Source organism: Gekko japonicus, unplaced genomic scaffold, assembly GCF_001447785.1.
Source record: "Gekko japonicus isolate JY-2015 unplaced genomic scaffold, Gekko_japonicus_V1.1 scaffold1018, whole genome shotgun sequence".
Taxonomy (NCBI): domain Eukaryota; kingdom Metazoa; phylum Chordata; class Lepidosauria; order Squamata; family Gekkonidae; genus Gekko; species Gekko japonicus.
Window position 1 is genome coordinate 484,249 of NW_015170306.1, and position 21,966 is coordinate 506,214.

General features: G+C 47.3%; 1 protein-coding gene across 1 annotated transcript in view; it reads right to left on the minus strand.

The window, feature by feature from the left end:
- Positions 1-20,481, minus strand: part of LOC107116111 (protein FAM13A-like) — a 69,845-nt gene extending 49,364 nt beyond the window's left edge. Inside the window, exons 1-2 of the mRNA XM_015417980.1 lie at positions 20,198-20,481; positions 9,455-9,664 (exon numbers count right to left, since the gene is read on the minus strand). Of these exons, the coding sequence (XP_015273466.1) occupies positions 9,455-9,664; positions 20,198-20,459 (472 nt within the window). The 5' untranslated portion in view covers positions 20,460-20,481. The remainder of the gene's footprint in view (positions 1-9,454; positions 9,665-20,197) is intronic.
- Between the last annotated feature and the right edge of the window lie 1,485 nt (positions 20,482-21,966).

Below are 21,966 nucleotides of genomic sequence, written 5' to 3' on the forward strand. Positions count from 1 at the left end.
TCAACTTCTTCAGCCTACTGGAACAAGAGGAGCCTAATTCATTTGCCCCAGCTTCCTCTCCTATTATTTACGGAACAGCAAATTTAAGGTTCTGAACAATACAAGAGAGACATCATAACACATGAAGCTGCCTTATAAACACATAAAGCTGCCTTATACTGAATCAGACCCTTGGTCCATCAAAGTCAGTATTTACTCACTGGCAGAGGCTCTCCAGGGTCTCGGGCAGAGGGCTTTCACATCACCTACTGCCAGATCCTTTAACTGGAGATGACAGGGATTGAGCCTGTGACCTTCTGCATGCCAAGTGGATGCTCTGCCACTGAGCCATGGCCCCTCACCAGCTAGGACTATCTCCCATTCAAACATCATGAACACAATCCTCACCCTCCAGTCGCTTGAATGCAGGTTCCCTCTCCTCTTCCTTATTTTCTTTAGCTATAGTTTGCCTAGGGAGGGAAGGTGGCATGGTGCAGCCCGATCTCAGCAGATTCTCCAAAGCTAAGCAGGGTCAGCCCTGGTTAATACTTGGATGGGAGACCTCCAAGGAAAACTCTGCAGAGGAAGGCAACAGCAGACCACCTCTGATTCACACTTCCTTTGAAAGCCCCTTTCTGGGATCGCCATAAGTCAACTGCGACTTGATGGTACTTTACACACACACTGTTTGCCTCACCTCCAAACCAGCAAACTATGATGTTTGCAAACCATGATTTGGAGGCCAGGTGTTACCCCACAGCACTGTTTCAGATATCATGGCAAAAAAGAAAATGGGAAATGGAAGAAGAAACTGGTTGAGAGAACGAGCTTGCAGTCTTGCAAGTGAGTCCCCAGAAATACTGGAGAATTTACAAATAGAGGGGTTTTTTCCATTTTAAAAAGACACGAACCTTTTAATCTTTATGGAGCTGCCAATTAGGGATGCCAGCCTCCAGGTGGGACCTGGAGATTCTCCAGAATTACAGCTCGTCTCCAGACTAGAGGTCAGTTCCCCTGGAGAAAATCGATGCTTTGGAAGGTGGATTCTGTGGCATTGTACCCCACTGAGGTCCCTGTCCCCCCCAGGCTCCACCCCCAAATCTCCAGGAGTTTCCCAACCTGAATTTGGGAGCCCTAACCCCCAATCCCTTCCCAGTGGCCAGGGGGACCTGGCAACCCCACTGCCAACTCACACACAGGATGCTCATTCAGGATTGTCCAGAATCAACAATCCTTTAACACAACTAAGACCTTTCTGTATTCAGATATTAATAGGATGTTAAATACTTCCATTTTAAACAAAAGCTTTGTGGGCACAAGGGGTTTCTGAATCAGTAGGTAGTCATTACTACCGACCACAGTGTTCCCTCCAAGCTGAGTTAGTGTGAGCTAGTTCACAGGTTTTTTTGGCCTCCAGCTCACACATTTTTTAATTAGCTCAGGAAGGATGGCTCCAGAGCAAACTAATTCATGCAGCAGCCAAATCGCTCCCTCACAACCTTAATGCCAGTAGCTCACAAAGTAGAATTATTGCTCACAAGACTCCACAGCTTAGAGGGCGTATACCAAGTAAAAGGTGCATGGATTGGAAGCTAAAAGGAGCCCGGGGTTAGGTTTCAGTAGTCTGAGAGTAATTCTCTGCAAAACTTTGCACCCCTTGAGAATGTTTACAAAGAGAATGCTAGAGATTCCAGGGGAAGGGGGGATGCACTCCCACGGCTAAGACAACCTAATGCTTCCTCATAAGGGAACCTGGATCCAGACATGAGGGGACGATTGCCTGGTTGCCTCTACAGCAGAGACCAGCGCTATCTTTCCCCCCCATCAACAAAGTCTCCCATTAAGGATGGGGGGGAGGAGAAACTGTGCAGAAGAGCACAATATAATGATTTTTGGCAACTATTTTTGCACCTTCCACGCCTGCAAATATATCCAGCCTAGCACTCATGCCCACAACACGAAGGATAAAACAAATGTGATGTGGGAGATCTATCAATATTTTTTTCTTTACACTGAGGAAGTGGCATTCGAGGAGGGCGGTCACGGCCCTTTCCCTCCACCCAGTTTCCACAACGTCAATCAGTTACCAATGCTGGGGAAATTTAAACTGGGGAAATGGCTGGGGGGGGGGGAGAATATGTAATAAAACCATTTCTCCACCTCTGCACCCCCAAAGCAGCCCTTGCAGGGCTGCTTCAGTTGCAGACCTCTTGTGTCAATTCTGTTTAGGCCCCGATAATTAATAATCGAGTCACAACCGAGTTGTGGTGACCCCCGTGGGTTTCCAAGGCAAGAAATTAGCAGAGGTGGTTTCTCATTGCTTCCCCCTGGATAGCAATCCTGATCTCCCATCCGAGTACTAACCAGAGCCAACCCTGCATACCAATACAGACTTGTAAAAGACGGCTTGCCTGCAAGAATGGAATTTGTTTACGAATTTTTGCCCCACCTTATCCCAAGGCAAGGTTCTCAAAACAACTTACAAAAGAAACACACACAAAAAGTATACTTTAAACAAAAAATATACAACCCAACAGGACCTCCATACAGTCTTAAATTGGGTGATGAGTCACAAAGGCATCCCAGACTGGAGCTGGTTCTGCCAGCAGGGCCCGCAGAGGGCCATAGGCTGTGAGCCACAGGCCAAGAGTTCTTCAGCTTGCACCCAAGGTCCACACCTCTCTGACTGAGCTCAGGTGAGGGGCGCAGGCTCAGCACAGGCTCAGACATTCAGCTATTTCCAGAACGACGACTTTTGATTTGTAATTCAGGCCCAGCGTCCCCAGATCCCTCTCACTTTCCTCAGTTCCACACCGTAGCTGCAGGGAACAGCCTCTTAAAGAATCGCAAGGGCCCAATTCAGTGCAGGAATGCAGCATGGGAGGAGGGGGGGGGGAGGAGGTGGGGGGGGAGGAGGAGTTCTTGCCTTCCCTTCCTGAACCATTTTCCCTAGCAGAAATGGCCCTATTGGGAGTCATTCACACTGCTTGGAAGCTGTACCCAACTCGTAATGTAGAGTTTGGCCTTCAGATGCTCCCAATCTCTCTCCCCCCCCCAAGTTTCTGGCCAAGCCCAAAATTCCAAATCCAAGCAATTAGACTAGGGGCAATTACCAAAAGTGGGTGTGTGTGTGTGTCATCATTTAGGTCACAAACGGCCAACAGATGTATAATGTGGACAGGGCAGGAAGACTAGAAAAATGTCATGGACTGGTCATCATTCCTGTGCCAATAGATGCCCTCCCTCCAAACCTGTTTCACATTTTCCTTCCTCTTCCTCTTTCAAGTGCACCCCTTAGTGTGGTGTGATCCAGTGAAGAGAGTGCCAGACGGACTGGGAGGATGTGGGGTTGTAATTCATACTCAAGGTTGCCTTTCAGCCTAGCTTATTTCATGGGAGACCATCCAGGAAGACTGGGGTTGCTATGTGAAGGAAGGCAAACCACCTCTGCCCGTCTCCTGCCTGGAACACCCCACGGACGGGGTTGCCTTGAGTCAGCTGTGACTCACCGGCACGTTCTTCTTCTACTTCACAGAGTCATTGCAAGGATAAACTGAGATAACTCAATGGGTTGGATCCAGGGCAGCGTTTCCAAGGGTATAAGAACTTATATCTGGAAAGCATGATTTCTGCGGCACGCCCATCTCATCCATTTTTGGGCTGCTGTGGGAAGAGGCACCTGCAAAAACCACACACTGTGGGCAGACGTTGCCTCTGGGGAGAGGCTGTGCTGGATTGGGATCCAGCATGTGTGATCTTCAGAGCTCCTTGGAGGAAGGGCAACATACAGAGGCAATAAATAAAATGGGTGACACATTTCACAAGGCCTTGGAAGGAGCAACCTTGTGCTGTGCTCAGCTGGCAGTGCATTTTCTGTGATTTCCCCTTGCTTGTCACAAACACTAAAGTTTCCTTTAAAGGGGAGCTAAGGACTTCCGACTGCCTGCTGACAGATGTGCAAGAGAAGAGAACGGATATGCGGGAAAGACTCTTGTTTTGCCTAGGCAGCAAGTTGATTGTGGAGAGGGGCTGTGACTCAGTGGTAGAGCATCTACTTTGCATGCAGAAAATCCCAGGTTCAGTCCCTGGCAAAAAGGACTAGGCAGTAGGCAATGTGAAAGATTTCTGCCTAAGACCCTCAAGAGCTGCTGCCACTCAGAGTAGACAATATTGACCTTGATAGTCAAAGGGTCTGATTCAGTATAAGGCAGCTTGACAGGTTCAGCAGTCGAGCCTTTGCTTGCCATGCAGAAGGCCCGAGAATCAATCCCTGGCATCTCCAGTTATAAAGGAACTGGGCAGTAGGTGATGTGGAAGACTGAGACCTTGGAGAGCTGCTGCCAGTCTGGGTAGACAATATTGACTTCGATGGATTCAGTAGTTTCATGTGCTCATGTGATTGCAGCCTATATGGGGGCACTCTCACAGGTAGGGTGAAGCAAAAAGTATGAGAGACCCCTTACTGCACCTTCAGCAGTTTCCCAACTCTTCTCTCCACAGCCCCCGTCTCACATGTTAACAACAGTGGCACGGCCAGAAGGCTTGCAAAGCTTCTGGTCAGAATGTTTGAAACTGCTCTCATGGATGACAGATCTAGTCATAGATGCAGTTATGCAGTTCCGCAGGGCCTGTAAGACGGAGCTCTTCCGCCAGGCTTCCGAGTAGGGGCTGCCACTGCCATTGTACCACCACCGTATTAACATCATGAGGCGCACTGGCCCTGGTATGGGGATGACAGTTATAGTGTAACATCAATTGAGCAGAGACAATTGTGTTTACTCGGAGTGTGTTATGTTGAGCACCGACTTTTAACTGTTTTATAGGTAATGATTGTTTATTGTTTTGTTGTTTTATGTATGGCATTTGCCTCTATGTTCGCCGCCCTGAGCCCATGTTGGAAGGGCGGGATACAAATTAAATAAATGAGGCGTCCCAAGTCCCCCCGGGGGGCGGGGAAACCCCCGCCCCAGAGGCCCATTCCCCGGCGGCGGATCGGGCCCTGGGGGGAACCCCACCCCGGCGTGCACATCACCAGGAAGTGACGTTATGACACCGGGCACGCTGGGGGCGGGGCCACGGTCATCCGAGTAATGCTCCAGCTGCGGACCGGGAGTCCCCAGGTAAATGCATTTTTCAACTTGGTAACCCTAAAATAAATAAATAAATAGAAAGGAGGAGGAGCAGTGTTATGTCTTTAGCTATATCAAAAGCCATGTTAAGCTTGAGAGCAAAAGAAGGATTGTAAGATGTAACAATACTATTGGCTGATGTATGAATGTACCCAATCAGAGTGCAGAGAAATGTTCAGGAGGGAACTGATCTGATTGGATATTATCTATGTAATGCCATTGGTCCTTAACTATTCTAGGGTGTGGCTACACCAGCCCGGGATAGTTTAAAAGGAACCCTGCTCCACTGTTTGTTGTGTGTTCTTCACTGTTCCTGTTTGAAACCAATAAAGCTGATTCACTGTTACTTACGAGACGGCATTGAGTCAATACTTGACAAGGAAGAGATTGGATTTATACCCCACCCTTCACTCAGAGCAGCTTACAACCTCCTTCCCTTCCTCTCCCCACAACAGACACCCTGTGAGGTAGGTGGGGCTGAGAGAGCTCTGAGAGAACTGCTCTAGAGAGAACAGCTCTGAGAGAACTGTGACTGACCCAAGGTCACCCAGCTGGCTGCATGCAGAGGAGTAGGGAATCAAACCCGGTTCTCCCAGATTAGAGTCCATGTTCTTAACCACTATACCAAACTGGCTGGGGCAAACACAGAGTAATGCTCCTGTGTAGATGTATGATGTGGCCTCATGTGGACAGTTCCAGTTGCCATATCTAAAAAAAAAAGGGTACTGTAGAGCTGGAAAAGTGCAGAAGGCAACCCCAAGCACCAAGACTATAGAGCATCATTGCCCCAGACATAGTGTTACATCTGTACCTTGTGGCTAATAGCCACTCATGGACCTCTGCTCCATATATTTATCCAATCCTCTCTTAAAACTGTCTATGCTTGTATCCGCCGCCACTTCCTGCGGCAATGATTTCCCCGTATTAATTACTCTTTGGGTGAAGAAGTACTTCCTTTTATCTGTTCTAAGCATATTGGGTTACAGCCAAGCCCTCTAATCCACTTCATAAAAGCCCTAGTTGTTTGTCTGAAAACAGTGCATGAATCCGTGTCCATGTTTTAGTGTTGTTAATGCCCTGCTGAACGCTTTTCCCCAACCCTAACCGGAGCTTCAAGTGTTGCATGGAGTGATAAGTTATCTGGGGCTTTTATAGTCACAGACAAGTAGGTCATTCTTCTTCCTCACAGTTAACCTTGTTCTTATCAAAACACAAGTTTGGGAGTGAAGGACAAGGCGTGCTGAAAAAGAACCCCGTTGCGAAATAGCCAAAAATAGCAGATTGGCAGGCCAGTTTGACGGCAAAGGGAGCCAAGGAGGCTTTTCCGTTCACAGTACAACACACTTAGCACTGTGAAAATTTAAACGCAGTCGTTTAATTTGTCCTCTCTCTTAACCTGGAGGGAAACGAGGTAATTTTCATAATTTACACTGATAATAACTGGCATGTTTTGCCCAAATATGGTGGCCTAGTTCTCACCAAGGTGTCTCAAATGCATACCACTTTGGGGGAGTTCACAAGATGGAATCCCCCCCCTTTTGGTATGGAGGGTCATTCAAATTTGTAAAACCTCCCTCCAAACAAAACAAAACAAAAAGACTATATTGAAAAAGTTTAGCATGTGAGGGAGAGGACCAAGGTGGAATTAATTTCCCTGACACACTAATTTTCTATGTGACAAGATTTGACAGGGAGGGAGGCATGGAGGAACTTTCATCAGGTGAACACTCACCTGTAGCTTTATACAAAGTTGGGCTTCACCTGCTTCAGACTGAGGAAACCAAGTTGTTTCCTAGAAAAGTCAACAAATTGCTCGGCTTTTCCAAAACACAGTTCTGACCTCAGGATGACTCAAAGGAGTCATTCCCTGCCTCTTTCTCTCCTTCCTTTCTTCTGTTCCTCCTTAACCCAACATCTTTCAGACTGAACCACTTTCCATCTCTCTGAAGAAGTGAGCCGTGACTCACGAAAGCTCATCCCCTGCCACATACGTTGTTAGTCTTTGAGGTGCTGCTGGACTCTTGCTCTTTCCATCTAGGTTCTTCATACCATGTTTCATCCTGGTGGAACAAGCCTGCTTGATTTTCAACATGTGTAGGGCTTTCGGGCTTCATACAGGTCAGAGTCTGAAAAGTACACTTTGAAAGCAGCCCCATATGATCACCTTGCAATTCGGACTTCTTGTGCAGGAATTTTTTAGGAAGCCTTCTCAATAAGCACAACTTGTCTGCCAAAGATCAACCCTCAACAGGCATACTCACACTGAAGCATCTTATTGACAGGGTCAATTATAGCCCTAAGTGGAACAGCTGAGACACAGGATTACCACTTCATTGAGAATTAGCTAACATTCCAAGTGACTATCGGAGGTTACCCTATAAAGTACACATGAATTGTATCCAAATGAATCAGGCATGGGATTTTTCCTGTTGTCAGTGTTCCCTCTGCCAGAGACAAGCCAATGAACAGAATCAAGGACCTAACTACAGTATATATCTTTCCCAGGTAGGTCTTCAGGTTTGGTTGCCACACATGTTTTCAAAGTCTATGCCTCCCAGGTACACATGTGTCCAAAGTAGATTAGGGCCATGGTACACAGAGAGAGGAAGCTTTACGACCCTCCTCTGCAATTTGCCCAAACAGAAACAGCGGGGGGGGGGGGCTATTTGCCTTGTTGAGCGTGCCACATGTACTGAAACTAGGGACACCTAGTTTCCTCAATGGGGCAAACAGTGTTCTCCTAGACTGGTTTCATGTCAGCAAAATGGTCCAGAGGGAAAATGGTCCAGAGGCAGGTGAACTAACTCTGTTTGAAGCTGCGGGTGAGAGTTCACACAAAGGAATATTCCCTCCAGTCTGAATCACATCCCACACCTCTGTGAGTCACGAACTCCCAGAACACATGCGCTGACTCAACCTGGGGTCCTACCTGGCAAAAATGTATTGCACAGACAGGCTCCAAAGATCACACTGCTAATCCATTCTGAACGTTTACAAACCTCTTATACACTAATAAAATTTTATTAGGGTGAATTTGAATGCTGTTTTAAGTCTAATAATATTGTATTTTATTGATGTAAGCCACCTGGAGCCTGCTTGCAGGGAAGGGCGGCCTAACAAGTCTAATTTAATAATTTTAAAAAAATTAAAAGGAAAGGTTCTGCCTCCAGGTTACTTGTCGAGAAGAGCTGGATCTCTACATGTTTTCTCATTTTACATAAATTACTTGTGAGGGGGCGGGGGACAGATGCTTCGCTCGTTCAAAGCAGATCTCGATGAAAGCGGCTTGGCCAATTGAAGAAACAAAGCATCTAGTTCAGTAACATACATTTCCAAGAGTTCTATTTCCTGGTAAAACCTATTTTGGCTGGCAGAATTTGCATCTCTGCAGTGGATCATAGGAATTTAATTGGATGAGAACCATGAACATGTCCACTTAAAGCTTTCCAAACTCTTTCTAGAGGCAATTTTAAAAAACACTACTTTTTTTAAAAAAGGAGAAATTGCAAAAGCAAAGTTTAAAGTATTACACAGATCATTGCAACTCGGTATGAAATCAGAATAGATTTAACAAAGTGATGTTGGTTTTCCTCACCTACAGGCCAGGATCTTAAACTATGTTTTAATCCTGGTTTATAGTCGAACCACCAAGCCACAATTTCTTAAAGAGCCCAATTGAGACATCACAATAAACTGGTTTCTTACAAACTCAGAATTCCTCTGTTGCTGTGTGGTGCTGAGTGAACCCTATTAGCCACAAGGTATAGATAGGGACTCTGGGGCAAGTGATGCTCTGTCTTCTTGGTGCTTGGAGGGGGTCAACAGTGGGAGGGCTTCTTATGTCCTGGCCCCATTGGTGGACCTCCTGATGGCACCTGGTATTTTTGGCCACTGTGTGACAGAGTGTTGGACTGGATGGGCCTGATCATTCCCATTTTAAATCCCAAATATGTTGGCCTGATCCAACATTGGTGTCTCTTATGTTCTTATCCCATGGACGTCCAGCTCATTTTAGTCCCAAACCAACTAGGCTTCGTCTGCTGGGTCTGAATGCATGTTCTGCCTATACGTGTAGAAGACCAGACAAGGAACACACAGGAACATATGGAGCTTCCTTATACTCAATCAGACCATCAGTCCATCAAAGTCAGTATTGTCTACTCAGACTGGCAGAGGCTCTCCAGGGTCTCAGGCAGAGGTCTTTCACATTGCCTGGACCTTTTAACTGGAGACGCCAGGGACTGAACCTGGGACTTTCTGCATGCCAAGCAGATGCTCTGCCACTGAGCCACAGCCCCTTCCTAAGTGTGTGTACGACATGTGTAGGTGAAGAGACAGTCAGTCACCTTGATACAGCTGTATGAATTTGGGATGCAGAGCCGAAGTGATCACTCCATCTGGCAGCTCCCTTAGAAATAACTTCAGCAAGCTGGCGGCTGAGCTCACGTCGCCCTCTGCAGGCAGCTCCACGGCCTCGCCGTTCTCGTACTTCGCTCGCAGGTGCTCCACGGTTTTCAGGTTACCATTCACCCTGAAAAGACCTTCTGATGCCAGCCCTGGAATTATAAATGGAAAGGAGACACAGTAACTAGCTCATCCTCTGTCATATATATATATATATATTTAAATTGTGGTGGACAGTGCCGTCAAGTAGCAGCTGACTTAGGGTGACCTGTAGGGGTTTTTAAAGCAAGAGCCAAACAGAGGTAGTTTGCTGTTGCCTGCCTCTGCATAGCAGCCCTGGACTTCCTTGGTGGTCTCCCATCCAAATACTGACCACGGCCAACCCTGTTAAGCTGCCTAGATCTGACGAGATTGGGCTAGCCTGGGCCATCCAAAAATTACCCACCCAATTATTTCCATCCTCATTTTAAAAATCTCACCATATTACCACAAGGGTATGGGTTCCGTAGAGAAGTCTGCGCCTTTTGAAAATGCTCTTGTCAATGCATTGACACAAGCACTCCTTGAAGTAAGCGAGGAAGTCAAAACATAAACTGGTATAAATACTGCAACGACGGTCATTTCATACAAAATTGTATTCCCATATGCATTTTGAGGAACTGAATTCCTTTTTTAGAAATAATCAAACCTAGCTGGGGAAGTAGTAATAAGAAGTAATAAAAAGTAGAGACATTACACTGCCAACAAAAGTCTGCATAGTCAAAGTGATGGTATTCCCAGTAGTAATGAATGGCTGCGAGAGTTGGACCATAAGGAAGGCCGAGTGTCGAAGAATAGATGCTTTTGAATATTGGTGCTGGAGAAGACTCTTGAGAGTCCCTTGGACTGCAAGGAGATCAAATCAGTCAATCCTAAAAGAAACCAACCCTGATTGTTCCCTGGAAGGCCAGATACTGAAGCTGAAGCTCAGATACTTTGGCCACCAAATGAGAAGGGAGCACTCACTGGAGAAGACCCTGATGCTGCGAAAGACTGAAGGTAACCGAAGATGGTTAGACAGTGTTATCGATGCAACAAACACGAAATTAAGCAAACTCCAGAGGACGGCGGAAGACAGGAGGGCCTGGCATGATGTGGTCCTGTCAGCTAGGCTGCTGCCATAGCTGGTGGAGGGGGGGAGGTGATGGATGGTACGTCAACTTTCATTTCTTCCTGGCTCATCTTATCTTCTAGCCTAGGCCGGTGACCTTGGTATCTTATTGCTGCTTTTGCTGGTTACGTAGACCTGTTGGGTTAGGCGGGCTTTTGCTTGTTCTCTGATTGGCCCGGGTCCATCGGGGGACCCCTTTGAATTATGTATAACTCCCCATTGTGCACACTTGCAATCCGTTCTAACACAGAATGTATGCACAGATGACCTGTCTTTACTGTACTCAATAAACTTCACTCTTCTGAATGGGTGTTGTTGGAAACTGATTACTGCAGGACTCTGACAGGTCCATGGGGTCACGAAGAGTCGAACTCAGGGGTCGTTTCGTAGAAAAAGAGCTAGGGGAACTCATTAGCATAACTCATTAGCATATGCCACACCCCCTGACATCACCGGAAGTGTGTCATAAGGCCACACACCCCGCCCCCGGCCGCCCATGAGGGGCCCGGCGGTGGACCTGCAAGGCCGGCGGGAGTGCAAGGAAGCCCCGCCAAGGCCCTCCCTGGCCCCAGGCAGGCAGGGGTGGGGAGAGGCAGGGAGGAAGCAACTTACCCTCCCTCTTCTCCTGCCTCCTCCTGGCTGAATGAGGGCCGGAAGCAGGGCAGCCGGAAGCAGGGGGCGGGGCTTCGTCATGTGCCCCGCCCCCCGTACCTCACCCGGGGGAACTGCGATCCCCCGCGGTCCCCCCTGAAATGACCTCTGGTTGAACTCGACTGTGCGACTGAACAACAATAACAACAAGCTGGGGACGACAATGACATACCACCTCTGCTCATCTCTTGCCGTGAGAATCCCATGGTCCTGGACTGCGCTGAGTCCATTGTGGCTTGGCAACACACAATTATTACTAATATTAGTTGGAGAAAGGGGACCAGACTCCTCCATATGTTGCATATTATGAAACCACAAAATTGGTAACTTAAATATTGCTTTAGAAAAGAGCAAGAGTTGATGATTAGTATACTTACGACTGCAAGAATTCTACTAGCTAGATTTTGGAAATAGGAATATATTCCTAAAAAAGAGGATCTAGTGTGTAGATTATTAGAGATGGCAGAGATGGATAAATTAAGTTTAATCCTTCAAGAAAAGGATGAAAAAGTGTTTGTGGAAAGATGGAAGCGTTTATATGAATGGATAGAGTTAAGCGGATAGTAGAAGACTCCAAGATGATTATGAAGATGTATGTGTTATAGATATGTATTTTATGAAAAATGAAAATAAATGATTTAAAAAAAAAAAGAGCAAGAGTCCAGTAGCACCTTAAAGACTAACAAAATATGTGGCAGGGGATAAGCTTTCATGAGTCACAGCTCACTTCTTCAGGTTTCTGGAGAAGTGAGTGGTGTCTCATGAAAGCTCCTCCCCTGCCACATATTTTGTTAGTCTTTAAGGTGCTACTGGACTCTTGCTCTTTTCTACTGCTACAGACAGACGAATACAGCTACCCATCTTGATCTAAATATAGCTTGTGCAACATGGGGCAAAAATGTATTCCTCTCAACTGATGAGAAAGATTGGAAGGACCCTTTGGTAAGAACAAAGAAATCAGTTTGCACCAAAGCAAGGAAACAGGAGTATCAAACTTTGCTGCAAATCTCATGCCACTAAAAAAAGTCTTTTATAAGTTGCCTAATATCTGTTAGAAAGGGTACTGATACTTCTTCACCCCAAGAGTAGTTAACACATGGAACTCACTGCCACAGGAGGTGGTGGTGGCTACAAGCATGGACGGCTTCAAGAGGGAATTGGATAAACACAGGGCTCTTTTTGTAGCAGGAACTCATTTGCATATTAGGCAACAGATCCCTAATGTAGTCAATCCTCCAGGAGCTTACAGAGCTCTTCTTACAGGGGCTACTGTAAGCTCTTGGAGGATTGGTTACATTAGGGGTGTGTCACCTAATATGCAAAGGCATTCCTAAAGAGCCCTGGTAAACATATGGAGCAGAGGTGGCTATTAGCTACAAGGTATAGATAGGGACTGTGGGTCTGAGGCAAGTGATGCTCTGTATTCTTGGTGCTTGAGGGGGGGCAACAGTGGGAGGCTTCTAGTGTCCTGGCCCCACTGGAGGACCTCCTGATGGCCACTGTGTGACAGAGTGTTGGACTGGATGGGCCATTGGCCTAATCCAACATTGGCCTCTCTTATGTTCATTGCCATTGTACCAAATTGAGAAAAGGCCATCGCTCTGTGGCAGAGCTTCTGCTTTGCATATATAAGGTCCTAGGTTCAGTCCCCAGCATCTCCATTTAACAGGAATTGGAGTTACAGGTGTTCGTAAAGTCCACTGCATACCTAACAAACAATGCCAATGAACAGCAGGCAGTGATGTCCTCGAGGGGGACCTATGGTCTTCATATATGTTCACAGTAGATCTGTCCTTCAACAAAATGTTCTCATCAATGCATATTTATTGGGGTCGGTGGGGCCATTCTTGTAACCTTGTCCTCAGAATAGTACTTTCACATGCATGTACTCTAGCATTTAATAGGTCACCACACACAGAACTAATTGTTCATCTGTTCCTGGCAGCCAGAAGAACTATTGCTGTTCAGTAGAGGAGTAACAGATACACCGATAAGGAAGTCCGGCTGAAGGACAATCTGGAAAATTTCAGCCACAGCACAGCTGACTTGGCTATTAAAATTAAAGGTCAAAAAGATCTTGAGAGATTTGCCACAACTTGGATTCCTTGCTTATTTTATATTGTGCCAAACTACAATAGTTCTAGAATCCCAAATCAATATAATGGGTTTGGGCCAATGGTAGATTTCCATTAATAGAAGCAAGGGAATTTTTGCTGAATTCTCCCCTTCCACTGCAAATTCACTCCTCATGCAGGTTTCTGGGTGTCTGCTCTCCCCAGGGGGTAACTGTGGAATCCTGGAGCATACCTCTATGCGATGAAGACACCACCGTTGAAAAGCCCTGGGCACGTCTCCCATGGGGTCAAATGAGTACCCCAAATCCAAAGGATGCTTTGGTTCAACACCTGTTGTCTCCTCATGTCCCCCAAGACCAAACCAAGCAACTCCTGTGGTACTGCCAGGGGCTATTCAGCTCAGCTTGCTCCAAGGCCACTTTAACGTTTATTTATTTGGATATTTATACCCCATTTTTCTCCGCAGTGGGAATCCAAAGGGGGTTATTGCACTGCTCTTCCCTCCTGCATTTTATCCTTAGGGCAAGAGAGAGTGACTGGCTGAAAGCCACCCAGTGAACTTCCACAGCAGAGCAGGGATTCCTACCTAGGCCTCCCAGATCCTAGTCAATACTCTAATCACTACACTAAGGTGGCACACTCTTAACATTCCTATCCATCCCTGGCCTTAGGTAATGCCCTATTTCTTAACCCACCCATAGGATTGCTAATTAGAGCTGCCAAGCCCCCAGTGGTAGTGGTGGGGATTTCCTTCCCCAGATCCCACTGGAGAAAAATAATGGCCTCATCTACTTACAGGACGCTCTTACCACAGAGTTCCTGGTGATTCCTAGAGCAACCAGGAAGTGACAAAGGGTAGCTCTAGGAATTGTCAGGAACTCTATGATAAGAACTTCCTGTAAGTAGATGAGGCCTTATTTTTCTTTTTCATTTTTCTCCCAGGACTCTCCCCCTCTCCACAACCCTCCTGCTAATTGCCTATTACCAACCTCCAGATGAAGCCTGGAGACCATCCGGAATTATAACTGATCTCCAGACTACAGAGTTCAGTTACCCTGGAAAAAAACGGCTGCTTTGGAGGGTGGACTCTATGGCATTATACCCTAGTAAGAAGAAGCTGCGGTGGCTCAAGTGGTTAAGACGCTGAACTGCAGGCTGTGGAAGGTCAGTAGTTCAGCAGTTCGAGACCCGAGTTGCCGCATGACGGAGTGAGCTCCCGTCTCTAGTTCCAGCTCCTGCCAACCTAGCAGTTCGAAAGCAAGAAATTTCAAGTAGATTAATAGGTACCACTTCGGTGGGAAGGTAACAGCATTCCGTGCGCCTTGGTGTTTAGTTATGCCGGCCACATGACCACGGAAACGTCTTTGGACAGCGCTGGCTCTTTGGCTTTGAAACGGAGATGAGCACCGCAACCCTAGAGTCGGATTTGACTGGCTTTCGAGCAAGGGAACCTTTACCTTTACTTTACCCTAGTAAGGTCCCTCCCCAAACCCTCCTATCTCTAGGCTTCTCCCCAAACCTCAAGGAATTCCCCAAACTGGAGCTGGTAACCCCACCCATTTACCACAGAAATAATTAAATTGGCCTGAATTTACAGGTTATTGTACAGATAATGTATGCATCTAATTTTAATTATAGAAATGTTAGTATCATGGATTATCTGGAACAGTCCTCAATAAAACAGAGTCCTCGGAGCAATAAAACGAAGAAGAATCATAGGATCATAGAATTATTAAGTTGGAAGGGACCATACAGGCCATCTAAGCCAACCCGCTGCTCAATGCAGGATCAGCCTACAGTATCCCTGACACGTGTTTGTCCAGACGCTCACCGCCTCCCTACACAGCTGATTCCATCTTCATTCAGAGATGCAACTCTGACATCTGCTGGGCAAGAGGCATCAGTGCAGAAAAACAAATTCTTTTTTATATCGAACTCTGAGCATCTCTCATATCCCTTTACAATTACAGGTGACCCACCGCTTAATCTTTCGGATAAACGGTCTTTTCAAAAGCATCAAGGCATGACATAATTAGACCCTTGGAGAAGAGAGGGGAATTTTGAAAACCAAAACAATAGCACAATACATTGACACTTCAGTTAGCAGGACTTTAGTTCACTTTATTTTCTCCTGTGTTTTCACTAGAAAGGAAAAGGTGAACAAAAGAGACTCCAGAGCTACGTTGTTTAAAAACAGCATCTATCTAATTCAGAACCTCGTCTGACCTTCAGGGCCCTAAACAGTCTGGGACCAGGATATCCTTGGGACCGCCTCTCCCTATATATGCCCCGAAGGGCATTATGCTCTGGAGATTAAGAACCTCCTCGAGATCCCTGCCCCAAAGGATATCTGGCTACCCTCAACCAGAGCCAGGGCTTTCTCAGCCTTGGCACCAGCCTGATGGAACTCTCGGCCTAATGACATCAGGACCCTGAGGGACCTAAAACAGTCCCGCAGAGCCTGTTAAGACAGAGATGTTCCACCAGACCTGTGGCTGAGGACAACAACGGCTGCCCTCAAGCCTGGCCTCCCCGACTCCCCCTGCCCCGAGTAAGAGATGGAATATTCAACACCACCTGTTTAGTCGACTATTGTTGTTTTTATTGTTTTAAATTTTATTTCTACGTACATATTATAGTATTTATGAGAATGTATCTATGACTTCTTGTTAACCACCCTGAGCCCCAATTGGGGTGAGGGCGGTATGTGAATAAAATAAATAAATAGTCCCTATCAGTGTTCCCTCTAAGCTGAGTTAGTGCGAGCTAGCTCACAGTTTTTTAGCCTCCGACTCACACATTTTTGTCTGAGCTCAGGAAGGATGGCTCCAGAGCAAACTAATTGATGCAGTAGCCAAATCGCTCGCTCTCAACTTTAATGCCAGTAGCTCACAAACTAGAAGTTTTGCTCACAAGACTCCACAGCTTAGAGGGAACATTGGTATGCGGATCAAAAAATCCAGGGAATATGGCCAGGTACATACTGGGGTATTTTTCTACAGACCTGAGGGACTCCCCCACATTTTCTGCAAAACCCCCCAAAGGAAAAAAAAATGTGTGGGGAAAGAGCAAGAGGTAGCCATGCCATGTTGCAAGGTTTTGGCTGCTCTGTTTGTAAGTTGTTTTATGATGTATCTGGTTTTCAAACAGAGTCCAGATGGCCATCTGACAGCAATGCGGATTCTATGAACTTAGGCAGATCATGAGAGGGAGGGCAGGACGGGTTGCCTCAGTGCTTAGTCCTTGTGGCCCTTTCTTACACTCCCAGGGAAATGCTGATCACCACTTTGGGGTCAGGAAGCAATCCTGGAGGTCTTTTGTCATCTTCTGGGTGTGGAACAGCGGTCACTGCAGGTGTGGAGGGGGAGGTATTTGTGAAGGGAAAGGAGTTTGTAAGCTGCTCTGGGACTCCGAGTGAAGGGCAGGGTATAAACCCAGTCTCCTCCTCCGCCCCCCACATCGTTCCTTATGGATCAAATTTAAAGGTCCCACAGAAAAGTTGTTGCCATTCACTATTAACAAGAGAGGCACTGTTTGTATAGTGGTTAGAGAGGATTGGGAACACCCAAGTTTGAAACCCTCACTCTGCCATAGAGGCTTGCTGAGCGATGCTGGGTCCACCAAGCACTCTCAGCCTCAAAGGTAGCCTCATAGGCAGGGTGTTGTTGTGAGGACAAAATGGAGGACTGGAGAATGGTGTAAGCCATTTGTGGTTCCCGGTAGTGGGAATAATGGGATATGAGTGAAGTAAATCAGTCAATATTTAAATGAGATGTCTGACCCTTCCCAGATTCTCATACAATGAAATTGAAGCAGGCAATTTACATGAGAAACTGCAGCTGGAAGATGGTGAGTTTGGGAAGAGGGAGTTATTGTCACTTGGATGTTTTCAATAATGCATTGTAAACCGCCTTGAGAGACAGGGAAAGGCAGAATATAAATGTTTTAATAAATAATAAATTAATAAATAAACTTATCCAGGATCAGCTAGTGGGCCCACAACTAAGGCAGGACTGGAACCGGAGTCTTGTGTTACGCTGCATTCTATCAAATTTTTGAAAATCTTTTCTCAACTTCTCAAATAATTTGGAAAGGTCTGGCAATTCAAGCAAATCTCTCAGCAGAACAGTAATGCTTTCAGGTTACTGTTTCGTCTGATTCTTTTTTACTGTTTTCCTAATGCAGCTCTTAAAACTGTTTTATGTTTTTTGCTGGCTTTTAAAGTATTTTGCATCAGCTTTATACGGATTTATGGTTTAATTCTGGATCACCAGCTTTGGAGAAGAGTTGCAGGATAAACAGCAGAATAAAGTTCAAGTCCAGTGGCACCTTTAAGACCAACAAAGTTTTATTCAAGGTATAAGCTTTCATGTGCACGCACACTTCTTTAGATATATTGAAATGGAAGTTATCAGGCCATACATATAGGTAGAGGGTGAGCAGCAAATTAGCACAAGCATAATGAAGGTGTTTAACAGATGCAAGGACCAAACCAGAATAACATTTGCTTGGGTTTAATTCTGGGGGGAAACATAGTGGAGGAAATAAATATATCAAAATCGGAGACTGATGGGCAGAGGCACCCTTCTTAACTGTGGGATGCTGAGAGTAATTAACTGAAGCCTTACTACACTCAAGCACAGAGGCAACAGTATAGCAGTATAGGAGGGTGGTAAGCAGTAGGGTACCACAGGGATCAGTACTCGGTCCGATGCTTTTTAACTTATTAATGATTTGGAGTTGGGAGTAAGCAGTGAAGTGGCTAGATTTGCAGATGACACGAAGTTGTTCAGGGTGGTGAGAACCAGGAGGATTGTGAGGCTCTCCAAAGGGATCTGTCGAGGATGGGCGAGTGGGTGTCAACGTGGCAAATGGGGTTCAATGTGGCAAGTGCAAAGTGATGCACATTGGAGCCAGAAATCCTAAATATAAATACACATTGATGGGGTCTGAACTGGCAGAGACTGACCAAGAGAGAGATCTTGGTGTCGTAGTAGATAACTCAATGAAAATGTCGAGACAGTGTGCAACTGCAATAAAAAAGGCCAATGCTATGCTGGGGATTATTAGGAAGGGAACTGATAACAAATCAGCCAGTATAATAAATGCCCCTGTATAAATCAATGGTGCAACCTCATCTGGAATACTGTGTGCAATTCTGGTCACCACACCTCAAAAAGGAGATTACAGCATTGGAAAAAGTGCAGAAAAGGGCAACTAGAATGATAAAAGGGTTGGAACACTTTCCCTATGCAGAAAGGTTAAAATGCTTGGGGCTCTTTAGCTTGGAGAAATGACGGCTGAGGGGTGACATGATCGAGGTTTATAAGATTATGCATGGGATAGAGCAAGTTGAGAAAGAAGTACTTTTCTCCCTTTCTCACAATACAAGAACTTGTGGGCACTCAATGAAATTGCTGAGCAAGTTAGAACAGATAAAAGGAAGCAGTTCTTCACCCAAAGAGTGATTAACACATGGAATTCACTGCCACAGGAGGTGGTGGTGGCTACAAGCATGGACAGCTTCAAGAGGGAATTAGATAAGCATATGGAGCAGAGGTCCATCAGTGGCTATTAGCCACAGGGTATAGATAGGAACTCACAGGCTGGGGCAGGTGATGCAATGTATTCTTGTTGCTGGGGGGGGGGCAACAGTGGGAGGGCTTCTAGTGTCCTGGCCCCACTGCTGGACCTCCTGATGGCACTGGTATTTTTGGCCACTGTGTGACAGAGTGTTGGACTAGATGGGCCATTGGCCTGATCCAACATTGGCGTCTCTTATGTTCTTATGTTCAGTATACGCAAAGTTCCACCAGTGTAAACCCACTGAAATCAAGGGACGGACTGGAGTCATGCTGTACAAGATTGTACTAATAAATGCTTCCGTTAATAAATGGTGCCACTACACTACTGCCTTGAAATGATTTAATTAGAGGCGAAAATAACTGACATTTGTTACCACTACTGTCTCTCTAGCAGGAGCAGGGGGCTGGGGGGGGGGGGGGGGGGGGAAATACATCAGCTGGGGCTTGATTCTGTACCAACCTCAAGGGGGGGCCTGGAGTTCTCCCAGAATTACAACTGATCTCCAAACTACAAAGATGACAGAGTTCTCTCAAGAAAATGGCACCTTCAAAGGGGTGACTCTTTGGCATCACATCCCTGAAGAGCTCCCTCCAAAAATCCCACCCTCTCCAGACACCCACCCCAAAATCTCAAAGAATTTCTCAAGCAACCCAAGGGAGCAGAAGTTGGCAACCAAGGCTCCCTTTCAGCCCTTTCCTTACAGGTATTCCATTCTGGCCCATCCCAGCTTACTTTCACACCTACCTTTAATAATTATTTGCCTCACCCAGAATTTAGGGCTGCCAACTCCAGGAAGGGAAATTTTGGGAGATTTGAGGGTGGTACCTGAGATGGCAGGTACCTGAGATGGGGGGGGGGATTTCACCTAGAATCTATGGTATACCATCGAGTTTGCCCTCTAGAGTGCTCACTTCCACCAGGGGAGCTGAGATCAGCTGTAATTCCGGGAGATCTCCAGGCCCCACCTGGAGGTTGTCAACTGTCCCGGGAATCCCTGCAAAAAGTAGCCGTGTGACTACAGGGCAAGATGGAAGGCGAGCCTCTCTAGACGGAGACTCCTCAGCAGCCTCCACAAACTACAATTCCCGGGGTCCTCTGGGGTAGGTAGGAAGCAAGTGCTGACAGCTACCCCGGGGTCAAAACAAGTGCAAGCGCGTGCCGGGCGGCGCAGCCCGTCCAGGTCCCCTTCCAAAGCCCCGGGAAGAACCCCGCCGGCTGCTTACCGTGCCGGGTCAGGTACTCGACAATCTCCCACACCAGCGTCGGGACGCCGTCCCGGCTCAGCCCCTGCTGCTGCAGCTCCGCCAGCCCAACGCCGAAGACCCTCCTCCACGAGGTCGCCCTCCGTCGGCTCAAGGGGGGGGCGGCGGCGGCGGCGGCGGCGAGCTTCTTCACGTCCTCCTTCAGCCGCACGGCCGACTTGCTTTGCTTGAAAGAGCACAGGAAGAGCGAGCAGTCAGTCACGGCCACCACGGGGGGCTGCATGGTGGGGAAGGGGGCAAGCGGGCGGCGGCGGAGGAGGAGGAGGCGAAGGAAGCGCAAAGCCCGGAGAGGCGGGAGGCTTGGGATTGGGAAGCGGGGCGGCCGAGCGCACCAGGAGGAAGGGAAAGTCCAGAGGAGGAGCCTCCGCGGCCACGCAGCCCAGCAACGGAGCGGAGGGCTCGAGGCGTTCCGGCGGCATCTCCGCAGCAACTGAAGGCGGGGCCGAAAGGCGAGAGGCGCTGGGAAGGGGAGACGTCGGATCCCAACTGCAGCCGCTGCGACCGAGAGAAAAGTCGACTCATGCGTTGAGTGAACCCGATGCCATAAATGCGGCGGTGAAAGTCGCCAAGTGCAGCGTCCTAATCGAGAGGAGTCACGTCGAAAGGAACCGGTGTGGATTTTCCGCGCGCATGCGTGCGCCTGGGATCCGGGGGCTGGATAGGACTTCAAAACAAGCATTTTTTTGTTTAGGCACTTGTATCCCACTTTTCTCCCCATTGGAGATCCAAAGCAGGCTACAGTTCGTTCCCCCTTCTCCCATTTTATCCTGAGAACAACAACCCTGTGAGGTAGGGAGGGCTGAGAGAGTGTGTCTGGCCCGAGGTCACCCACTGAGCTTCATGGCATGGTGGGGGTTGGGACCTGGGTCCTTCAGACCCTACTCCTCCTTCCTCCACTGTATTCTGACAAAAACAATCCTGAGAGGGAGGGCGGGCTGAGGAGTATGTCTGGCCCAAGGTCACCCAGTGAGCCTCAGAGCACAGAGGGGCTCCAAACTGTGGTCTCCAAGATCCTACTCTGACCCTCTAGCTACCACACCCTGTTGCAGCTAATGGAAGAATGCTGCAGCTAGGATCATGTGACCCCCATCCTACAACAATCCACTCCCGCTCAACAATCTGCTCAGTTTAAATGTGTTGGTCTTGATCTTTAAAGCCCACATGGCTTGGGACTGGGGTATTTGAAGGACCATCTTCTCCCATATGTTCCCGCCTGGGAATTAAGATCACAGGGAGAGGCCCTCCTGACTGTCCCATCAACCAAAGCAGCTCCTCTTGTGGGTACAGGAGAGAGGGCCTTTTCAGTGGCAGCCTCAAGATTACAGAACAACCTCCCTGGGGAGGTGCACCTAGCCCCCTCACTTTCAGTCTTTTAGGAAGTGGCTGAACAGGGCCGGCTCACTCACTAGGCAAACTAGGCGATCGCCTAGAGCGGGCTGGCCCTTAGGGGCACCAAACTGCACCCAGCCCCAAACTCTGGGAGTTTCTTGATTATTTGTGTTTTTCATTCTTCCTAAAATGCATTTATTTTTGAAAACTGGTGGGCACACGGGGGGCGCCAGAAGGGATCCTCGCCTAGGGTGTGAAATAAGCTGGGGCCGGCGCTGCAGCTGAATACAGTTTTATTTAAGACTGCTTTTGATTAAAGCAGCCCTAAACTGTGATTTCAAATTTTGATTTTATGTACTTTATGTACTTTGATTTATATATTTTATTTATATTGTAAGCCA